Below are 11,975 nucleotides of genomic sequence, written 5' to 3'. Positions count from 1 at the left end.
GAGCAAGCTGTGTAGGGGGGGGGGTGGATCACTGAGGAGCAACAAAATGTTTTTGTACCTAACGGGCCAAAGAGGTCATTCCATGTAGAGAGAGAGAGAGAGAGAGAGAGAGAGAGAGAAGGTGCTAGTGTTCCCTCCGCGGTCAGCTCAGAGAGCTTTTACCCTTTGTCTAATTGCACTCTTGGTAAGCTAGTTGGCATTGCATAATGGGTTTGGTCAGAGCTGTGCCCTATGATTGGGTTTATACACAGCCCTTTAATGTTCTAGAGACCCAAGCCGTATGCTCTATGTGGGAAAAGCACATGATGCTCATCAAGAATAGTGTGCAGGACGTGCACTCCAATAGTATCACCGGGCTTCCTGGATGCCCACTCTTATTTCTCTTTCTTGACCTGTGAAGTGACTCAATATCTTTGATCCTTTACTAACAGTATCATGATATGCCATAATTCTTCATTTCGCATTGTTTGAGAAGTAATTCTTGAAAGTTTACACATTCTTTCTGTTACAGATATTGTTATTACTGTCTTCGAACACGATGTGCCGCTGCTCCATCGTTTCGATGTTCTCGATGCAACGAGCCAGTGAATGCCATGCAACGGCATGATGGAAAAGCTCCCAAAAGTTGATTACACTTAGGAGAATTCTTTTAAGGAAAAGAAAAGATAAATCATAGTATAAATAGTCAAATAGTCAACACAATGTTGTATTCCTCTGTGTGTTGAATGACTCAATGATGCATTTAAATTGCAAAGGTTGGCATTACAGTTACATAAATCAATCAGAGACTCGATTCTTTTTTATCAAAGGTTAGCAAATCCTCTCAAGAATCATTTTTTTCTCTTGTTTTGTTTCTCACACTTCTGATGGTCTTCTCCTTCAAGTTGATATTATCCCAATAACTGAAAAGGCACAAATCCAACATTTCGTCTGTCCAATAACTGGACTAGTCCTCTGCCAGGCTTTGGCGAGGTTTGAGAAGTCTCTACTTCCCTTTTCTAGGTCTTCCAAGATGCTGGCAACCTGCGAGATCAGGTGCATTAATCATATCAGCTAGATAGATCACTCGACAGCATAGTTGCTTGGGGCCTAGGCGACAACCGCCTTGTTTTTGTTTTTGTTTTTTGTTTCTGGATATAAACAAGAAATTATATTACTAAAACAGAGCACTACATCACTATAGTTTGATACTGTTTTTTGGCTAATGCCTCTCGAGCCAGAGTTTTAAGGGTATACATATAGCTAATATTAGTAATTAAACGAAAGTTAGGTAACTAGGGAGATGTCAAATTCATTACATATTGCTACTAAAGTTCTAGGCCAAAGGTTGAGTAACAGGTCCTGATTGTTTTGAAGTAGTCACCCAATTTCCTTTGCATCGCTCCACACTTGTTTTGTTTCCATCTGTCATGCTTGTGTTTTGAAAAACATTTGTTTATTGTCACCTTGTTGCCTTGTAATTTGACACTTATTCATGCTAAATATCATTTAAGTAAATATTATTTCATTTACTTAAGATATTATTCATAAATAAACAAATATCCCCTATTTGAATCAAATAAAAATAGTTTAAAAATCAAATTTCGAAATGATAAAAAGTCAACCCCTCAGTCCAAGAACAAAAACTGGATTTTGGTTATAGGGGTGATTTTCAACTTTTAAATGCTGAGGTTTTTCTTAATTATGAAAATTTTATAAATTATATCATGTTAAAACGTTGCTAAAAATCAAAAGTCCGGTAAAATAATCTTTTATTTTGATATTCATAAAATTATTTTCATTCAGGCGATTTTAACAGCATTCACGCACTTAAAATTAAGTTTGATCAGAGCATAACTTTGTCATTACAACTCAGATTTAAGTAATCTTAGACTTGTTGGAAAGATGGTTTTATATTTTAACTAATATAAAAAATCTCATGTAAAAATAAAATCATTTGATCAGTCAAACTTATTACAGAACAATAGCATTTTTCTAAATGTTGATTTTTTATAACTTAATATGACTTAATATTAATTTTTTATGATTTAATATAGCTAAATGTTGATTTTTAATGACTTGATGTTGTTTAATCTTGATTTTTTATGATATAAGGTATATATAGCTTGCTAAATAGTTTTAGAAAATAGGGAAAATAAAAAAATAATACTTGGTCACCTTGTTCGCCTTAAGGCGGGTGCCTTCTCGCTTAAGCGCTTAAACAACCTTCCATTGCCTTGGTTCGCGTTGGCGCCGTGTCAACTATGCTCGATAGTAATCCATACACTTTTGCTTCAGTTAAATATGTAACACTGTTCTCAAGACAACATGCTTACAGTTTCTTAAGCACAGTAGATGTTGGTGGCAATGATCCCAAGGGGGTGGCTTAGTTGGTAGGGGATCAACAACTCACAATTCAATTAAGAGATCATGATTTCAACTACCTATTTGGGCAAGAGAACAATAATTAGTCATGTGATTACTACACTAGCGACTGGGCCAATTGGGGTGTGCACACACAAGGGGGCAAGGAGGTCATTTCATTGAAACCTGTTTGAGGTTGTAGGGAACAGGATTGTTCTTTTAGGCTGCATTTGGTTGCAAGCGAAATGGGAAGGGACGTGAAGGGAAGTGAAGTGAAGTGATTTTTTTTTCTCTTTTGAGTTGTTTGGTTGCAACAGAAAGTGAAGTGAAACTAATTTACCATAGTTGTTTGGTTGGATGTAAAATTTTTAAAAACTAATAATCCAACCAAACTCCTCAAAAGAGATGGGGGGGGGGTGGGGAGTACTTTTCAATCCAGAACCCACCCAGCTCCTCAAAATTTATATTGGTTATGTGAATAAGGTCATTCAAGGTCTGTAGCAAATCAAACCAAATGTCATTAGATACTATGTTCTATCACTAACCAAAATAAACCATTTCATTTTATATATCAAATGAATGCAGCATAAATAAATATTTAAAATAATATAAAAGATGATCACAAATAAAACAGTAATAGATCACAAGTGATAACGACTGAAAGGCCCATTCCAAAAGTCTTTTGGTCAAAACAAACCCAATTAAGTCACTTGAGAGAAAGAGAGAGAGAGAGAGAGAGAGATCGTTGAGAGTCATGAGCGGGGTGAGAGTCACGAAAGTGGGAGAGAGATCGTGAGAGTAGGGTTTTTTTTTTCCTTTTTTGGTGGGGAAATAAAAAGGGAAATTTTAATGGTTAAGTGAAATTTTTTTCACTTGTAAAATATATTTCCCTTGCAATCAAACATCTAAATTTATTTTTTCTGGGAAAAAAATTCCACTATGCATAAAAAATTTGCATTCCCCTTGCAACCTGACAAAGCCTTAGAAAAATATTTATATTCTCTTACAATCAAATATTAAAATGATTTTCTATAAATATATTTCAGTTTTCAAAGAAATATTTGCATTTCTCTTGCAACCAAACGGAGCTGAAGTTCCCGACATCCCATGATATCTCGGTGGTGTGGAATCAAATATCCTTCATTTGAAAATCGAATAGACTCATCAGTCTTTGTCAACGATGGCGATGTCGCCTCTCCACCTTATTTTCCTTCTTATATTGGACACAATTTAATTCAATTAGCTACCAAGAGAATTGAAATATTTGTTGATTGTAAATCACTGTGGCATGGCGATTGTCGCCGTACATACCTCTCATGACCTCTGTTGTTGAGAGACAATCACGGATGGTGACAACATTGTTGAAATTTCAAGGCCCTGTTTGTTTCATTGCAAAGAATTCTCCGTAGATTATATCTTAGGACAAAGTTTTCCTTCATCGGTGGTTGAATGATGGACGATCCATTTGTGATCTCCATTGCTCCCAACATCTCTCTGTCCCCCCTATTGTATGCAATTAATGGGCCACGATGAATGGATTCTTATTCCCCATGGCCTTAAGAAAACTGTCCATATACGTATTTCAATATCATTTGTTATATTTGATGGCAGAAGTTTTTCTTTAACATGGATGCAGTAGTGAAGAGATCTAGCCATTGGACACACAACTCCCCATTGTAAACTTTGTAATCACACAACTCCACATTAAAAGCTAGATACGCAGCACACAACTATGCATTAATGACAAAAAATGCAACCCACAACTTGAGCTGAAGGTATTTGTGAATAGTATTTTAATCTACCAGCATAAAGCCCACCACCACAAGCAAATCAATTGTAACTCACGTGCATTACATCCACCACTAAGTGCACCACCAGACCTACTACAGTATAATAAGGTTTTGGTATCATAATCTCTCCACCTCGATGTTATACGTAGTCTGAAATGCTACATTTAGTTGGGCATGTTCAAAACTAATAGTTCCTAAGTTACACCCTGCCGCGGCCCAATCGAAAGGGCTTTGAAGGCCCAAATGCACAGTGCTCTAGCCTTTAGAAAATGATTATGGGCTGGACCTCTCCTGTTAACCATTTTTTTTTTGCTGTGATCTGTAGTTAACCTTGACAAGCCTACAAAAATCTTAAACCAATATTAATTACTGGTGAATTAAGGCCTCTGGTCCTGGCTTTGAGAAGGGCTAATCAGCAATTACTTCAGTTACTTGGGGAAAATTAAGATACTAAGGTATTCCATCAAATCCTAGATCAAACACTCTCAGCTTACTTCTTTATATTAGGGAATCCAGTTTCTTCAAACTGTGGCTGCCATGGGTGAATTGCAGTTATACATTATAGACTTGAGGACCATTTAATGGAGATCCCACTTCTCACATTGTGTTCTAATAAATCTGTTTCAAAGCTTAAAAAAGGCTTTAAGAGTAATCCTTAACTAGAATTAAGCTCCTAAATTGCATTGATTAATGATAATTACAGTGATGATGTTGGATTATTGTCGACTTCGAGCCAACGGCGGGGTCTGCATTACATGTATGTAACAAAGAATGGTGGTACTAATGCTTTTGTACTAAGTTTTATTTTCTTTCTACAATGTATGTGGGAAGATACATGTATTTTTCTTCAAAATAAGATGCAAATTTCATTTAAATTAATAGATATTCTCTACTGATATTGCTTTCTTCATTTCCAAAAGAGAAAAAAAAAATTTCATAGACATCCTAGATTGGTGAGCAGCTATACCACTTTCGGTGGTTTTAGTCTTTTACTTTTCTTTATTGAAGACATCCCCTCTCACCAGTCACCTTCCCAGACTTCCCCAACCCATAATCCTAAAAAAATACTATTAAAAAAGAGACCTACCAGACATCTGCCTTATCTTACGCATGGTCAACTCTTTTTTAGAATTATTTATTTATTTATTTATTTTTTAGCACTAAAAAACAGTGTCCAATAAAATGAACATAATCAATGTAGTATTTAGTTTTTCTTCACTAATGGTGATTTTGATGTTATGATTGGACACTAGTAAAAATGAATATTATCATTAACTCCCATCCTCTTATTATTAAAGATCCAAAAATAATCTTTTCAATTTTGATTTAATCAATGGTCAGATCCTGTGGATAAAACGATTCTCTCTTCACCAAAGAAACTAAGTACTTCAATATAATGGATAAAAAGAACTTTAAATAAGGAAAAATGTCAGACTAAGAGGAGCTATTGGATAGTAAATGAAGCATTTTTGGTCAATGTAGTTCTCAATTAAAAGACTTGAGTAGTCCTTCACATATATATATATATATATATAATTTTTTTTTTGGATCTTTTTGTTCTTTTCCTTTTGAGAGAGAGAGATAGATGGGTGCTGGCAAAGTCACCAAACTCATCATGTCGACTTATACAAAGTTCCAAGCAACATCATATATCATATGTAAATAGAAACCATATGTGGACAGCTAAAAAAAGGCTATGCCCATGCTTTTGGGTCCATATTATTTACAACCATATATTCCTATTAGGTAAAATTTTTGAGATTTAGTCATTTGGGGTGCAAGTGTTTAGGTTTAATGAACTTAATTATTATGAAACTTAGAGAAATGAGTAAACCTTTCTGTGGGGCAAAATGGAAAGGTAAGTAAGGGAAGGAAGTTTCTACTTGCCCAAACAATATTATTAATTCAATATTAGTTTCGACAATGATAAAAAGATGAAATAATTATTGGTAATCAGATATATGTTGAATTTAAGTTGAGCTTCCTACCCTAGTTAGATGGAATGTTGAGGGTCAATAAATTGGATTTTTCTCCTTCAACTTTTAAAATTTAATTAGGCCAAAAGTTAAGAGTGATTTGATACATGCCAACTACCTAAGAAAGGGATTGATGAGAATTAACACTTGGGTTTGGTTATAATAATCACGTGGTAGGTAAGAAACACCATCTCTCTCTCTCTCTCTCTGCTATTGTGAATACTTTCATGCCCTTGATCTGCAGAGCTTAGTTTACTTTAAAAATTTTAGTTCATATGGAAACTCTTTTTTAGTAAGGGTTAACCAACTAGTGTTGTTTGGGTGACCACATTATTGAGGTATAGTTCGAAAACATCATTCATCAAGGGATAGATGACATCTGCTTGCATCATATGATGCAATTTGATCATTCCCCCCCTTCAAATATCTACATTTCTTGTTCTTAAGATGAATATTCCAGGATATTTTATTGGGCAAAAAAAAAAAAAAAACAGCAATGCAAGACTGATGGATTTCAAGACTAGAACTTTAAGATGGTATAGCATCATTCCAGGATTGAATAAGAACCATTCAACTTTCACTGAAGGCAGTTAAGAACACTAAACACAGCTGTGTGAATGGCGCTAAGTGAAAAGCTAGAGTATTTTGTACATACTATATATCTTTTTACCTTCTTAAGAAGTTCTCAAGACCTCAAATATTAAGTTCCCAAGTATCTTCAGAAATCTCTATTAAACTCAAATATATGTGTATTTTGTACATACTATATTTCTTTTTACCTTCTTAAGAAGTTTTCAAGACCTCAAATATTAAGTTCCCAAGTATTTTCAGAAATCTTTGTTAAACTCAAATATATGTCAAATATATAAAAAAAAGAAGCCTTAAATGAACTATAAAATAAGTGTAAAATCCTAATAAGTTGTATTAAGTTCAATACATGAAGACATTCATATAGTTCTAAGTGTAACTTTAGAATTCATATTACTTTAATACAACTTATTATCATCATAATCCTCATCATAATTATTAATTTTATATATATTTTATTTTATTTTATTTTATCATTAGGCCAAGTGGGCAAAAAGCTAGCAATGCCAAACTGAGAGGAGGGTGGAGAATGAATCTATAAGAATTCATGAATTCCAAAGTGGGATTCATTCTTCGGTTTAGAGTGGTCCTAAAGTGTATCCATAACACATATTCCTTGAGGATGTTTCTTAGTTCAGTGTGGTCTATAAGTCTAAACACATAGTTGAATCCTAATTTTGATAATTGAAATAGATAGGGGACCATTTGTATTAGACATATGACAAATTCATGTAATTATAAGAGAATCCACTACCACTAGAAACATAATTTAAATATCAAAGACCCAATCCTTCATTTATTTGATTCAGTTGCACTTGATTATGATGTGAACTTATTTTTATGATTTTTCAAAACCAATTCACTAAATTTCAATTAATTCTCAATCAAATTGTGGTTTAATTAAAGCAATAAGCCATATGTCCTTTTCCAATTGGATTAAGTTTTGTCACTTTACTAAAATTTGTAGATAAATTAGAAGCTTTCTTGGTCTGGTTTCTAAAACCATAATAAAATTAAACCCATAGCATTTTTTTACCTTGAAATTTTGTTAATACCAATATTGATATTGATATAGATCGATTGTATAAAATCAGATCGGACCCTTTTGCTCCTCAAAATACCAATAATAGACTTTTTTTTTTCCCTTTTAATCGTCCATTCTTTTGATACCACTGATATGATATTGATCGGATATTAATATTGGTCATAGCCAATATTGATATGAACAAGCTGATATAGTTAATCCAATACCGATATTTGGAACCATACTTCCTCTTGAGGATACATTATGCTAGTGGGCTAGGGGTGGATTGGAGAATTGATAAATTCTGAAATTTGGACCGAATTGAGCCGGAGATCGGTCTGACCAGTTAAATTTGGTTCAAAGATGAGAAACGATTTGGCTCCATTGAACCATGCTGAGATTGCTAACAATCATGGTGACCTATGAATGACGTGAGAATGATGTTATAAAATTTTTATATAAAATATTAAATAATTTAAAAAGAGAAGCAGAGACAAAGGACAAAAAAAGAGATAAAAGAGGAACGGAAAGAGAAATAATTACTGGTACGTTGGCCCATGGGCCCGGCGTTGATTTTTGAGAGAAAAAACTCAAAAAAATAAAACAAAACAGAAGAAGAGAGAGAGAGAGAGAGAGAGAGAGAGAGAGAGAGAGATAGGGTTGTTGAAGTGTCGGTGTCCAAAAGACAAATGAATGTAGAGTAACTTTTATCTGAAGGGAAGCCCAAGGCCAAAAGGAGGCCTTGGCCAGTTGGCCTACTAGAGGGGTGGCGGTTGTGGGGTCCACAGACTCAACCCCACATGTGGGACCCACAACTTGATCCAAAACAAAAACTCATGTATTTCACAGTCCAAAAAGCCAAAGAGAAAGATTACCCTGTTTGTTTGTAGAAGAATTATATATATGAATTTTCTACAAAACCCAAACCCCATCCATATTACTATAGTGCACCACTATATGATGTTATAAATACCAATTATTTCATGGACTGAATTTCTGTGACGCAACAGGACGTTTGATGCATATTCAATAGTCAGAAATGCTCAGTATAACATTTAAGATGGTCACACATAGTTCAAGGTGTTTCTGAGTGTTAGATGCATGTCAAATGCCCTATTGCATCTCAGAGGATCTAAATCCCTATTTGACAGATTTTTGTATTCTTTTTTAAAATTTCAAATTGTACATAGGCATTGATCAGAACCCTTATAGGGAGAGAATTCTATGCATTGTTTTAGAAAACAAATGGTTGAACCAGGTCAAAATCAGTAATGATTGATCTTGATTCTAGACATTCGAGAGCGGTTGATTTTAGGGTTTGGGGATAAGATTGTTAGGTTTTTAGATTTGAGGGGACCGATTCTAATCCAATCTTCTTCGAATTGATAATGATCAATTCGACCCTCTATTCCAAGATTAAAATCCTTGATCCTATGAACATACATAGAGGAGCATACCAATTAGACGTGACATAATACATACATACACACACACACATATATATATATATATATACATATATATAGAGCGTGAAAGATCACTAGGCTACCTTCCCCTCAAACCTTTTTCTATATTTCTATACTCTCATCTCCACCAACAACCGGTGTTGAGCGAGGGTCTTTCAAATGTCCAAGTATGTTTGGCCTAAATCTTCCTATGATTCCGATTCCAGTGTAAAACTTACTTTGGAATTAATCATAAATACGTTTGGATTTTTTTTTCTTTTAAAGTCAAAACAAATTCTCGACATTCTCAGGATAAAGCTGTATAATTCTCATTTTTTCCGATTTCACACATGCAAAAGTCTCGTGCACTGAATAAACCTTCTTGTTATTTATTTATTTACTTTTTTAAAGATAAATGCAACTTACCTCTTATAAATTGATCTGCTAGGAATTTTATTCTCACTATATGTGAAAAATATTCACTTATTCTTCTTGATCCTATTTTTGAATATTTTAATCATGAATCCAATTGATTCCCAATCAGCAGTTATGATCTGATTCAAATGGAGACCATTCTAATATCCAATCCAAGGTTCTGAAATCTTGAGCCCATCCATCCTCCCATCTTCAATACACAATTAACACTTAAATATTTTTTTTCCCCTTTTTTTCATATCATATTCATGCTTGCTTTACACGTGTGGTAAGCATGTGGGTGAGCTGACTCCTTTATCAGTTTGATTTTCGTCTTCTAGTGCCTTGGATTCGACCACGAGCATAAAGTATCCTCATGCCCTCCCTGTCAGGCACGTGTTGGTCCACGTGAGCCCTCCTTCCCATGATCGCATCCCCCTTTCCCTTCTTAATAAGAAGTCCTTGTTACGTACGAGAAACACACCACCTTTTTTTTTACCACCTCATAATGTCTTATCAACTCTATATATATTTTCAAATGGAACGGTGGTGAGGTCAAGTACTAGTAATCCTTTATCTTTATATTACTTCTTCTTCTTTTTGGTAAAATTAACTTTATATTACCCACTAATGAAAAAAATTCATTAAAATCTCATTTTGAAAAGAAAAAATGTTATAATTTAGAATCATAGAAAAAAGTTTGCCTCAATTTTGATTTTGAAAAGTGACATTTCATTCGATTAATTGTCGAGTCCTGTAAAAATAGACGATGATGCTATATTTGATATTGTGAGATTGTATCATTATGAGGTTGTAATTTCTTTATCAAGTTTATTTTTTTAAGAATTTATTTTCGATTAAATCCAATTTAAACAGAATTACTGTGACCATATAAGAACCGAGTAAAACTAAATTGATTATTAGGTTTAGTTTCGGTTCATACATATTGTATCTTGGACAAAATAAAATGATTGACACCTTTATAAATAAAGGTCATACTCAGTGAAACCATAAACACTGTCATCAACTAATCAGTATGAGAAAACTTATGTCAACCTCCGTGTAAATATAGAAGAGGAGTATTTTGATTAATTGATATGTCAGGCTTACGTTGGCATCATGTTAGCGCCAAATTACCCTTTATCTTTTATATGATGTTATTTTCTCTTTTTTATGACACATGATCATGGTGACAACTCCTCATAACCAATATGGTTATTCCATAATTAATAGGCGAAAAAATATCTTAAGCTCTTTTGAAATGAAATTATTTTTAGTTTCTCATAAACAGTAAAGGTAAAAGTTAACTGTTTGATGCTGTTCATGGGTTGACTCAAAATTGCTATTTAAAGGAGAAGTCTTTCTTTACTTTTGATAAAGTTTCAAGTATCTTTAGCTTCAGATCAAGACACTTCTTAGAAGGAGCCAATAGAACATCATAAGGTGGCTTGGAGTATCAATTTGAATTGAACATGCAAGAATCATGCCAAGTTGAAAGGAAATCTAATAAAAGCTGAACAAAAGATCAATGTGACGATAACGTCTGTCTCAATAGATTTGATGTCAAAGGGGGAATGCTGTACCCTTTAGGGTTTTCACCTTTCATGTTAATTTTCATCTCCTAAGCATCTTTCCCATGATGCTCAATTGCTCATCATACTTAAATTCTAGAGGCTTTTACTGTTGTTGATAGGACTAAATTTTATTTATTTAAACTTCTTTGGTGCAAGGTTAATTGATTAAAATTGCATAATAATGTTAAGATATCTATCTCTAAGCTTAATATAATCTAACCATCCCCTGGTTTGTCTTGCAAGAATGGATTGGTATTAACCAATATCTTGGCTCCATTCAGTGGAAGATTACTCATGGTTTAAGGGAAGCAAACACTGTTGCAGATTTTTTGGCTAAGTATGCAGCCAAAAATGATAGATCGGATGATTTCAGTTCTTTCCCTTCTTATATCAGGGATGAGCTGATGCATGATGCTTTATCTAGACCAAGGTTTAGATTTTGTATATAGTGTTTGAGTTTTCCCTATTGATGGCATTGCCGAAGGTGGAAAATTTGCAGTCGCTCTCTTGTATTTATTTTCTTTTCAGATTTTTAATAAAGTTCTGAGATCTTCAGTGGAAAAAAAAAATGTCAAATTTACATTTAGGGTATGTTGAAGCGTCTCTTGGGGGTAATTGTACACAGATGTTTAATTAATGTAATACGCGTAATGGCTCAGTATATCATTTTAAATATTTAACCCAAAAAGTGAAGAGACCCAATTGGTATATAAAGTCATCTAAAGTGTCAGAATCACTTAACATGAGATCATTCGCAACAAAGCATGAATTACCCATCTTCCTTTAGCCTCATCTAATGAGATTTAGCATTACTTACTATG

General features: G+C 33.9%; 1 protein-coding gene across 2 annotated transcripts in view; it reads left to right on the top strand.

Moving 5' to 3' along the window:
- LOC122077188 (peroxisome biogenesis protein 2) overlaps positions 1-808 on the top strand; it is a 14,459-nt gene extending 13,651 nt beyond the window's left edge. For both annotated transcript variants that reach the window (XM_042643039.1, XM_042643038.1), the window contains one exon: positions 512-808. In XM_042643039.1, coding sequence (XP_042498973.1) covers positions 512-629 — 118 coding nt within the window. In that variant the 3' untranslated portion in view covers positions 630-808. The remainder of the gene's footprint in view (positions 1-511) is intronic.
- Positions 809-11,975: the final 11,167 nt, after the last annotated feature.

Source organism: Macadamia integrifolia, chromosome 4 (genome assembly GCF_013358625.1).
Source record: "Macadamia integrifolia cultivar HAES 741 chromosome 4, SCU_Mint_v3, whole genome shotgun sequence".
Classification (NCBI taxonomy): domain Eukaryota; kingdom Viridiplantae; phylum Streptophyta; class Magnoliopsida; order Proteales; family Proteaceae; genus Macadamia; species Macadamia integrifolia.
This window is presented reverse-complemented; position numbering and strand designations above follow the sequence as displayed.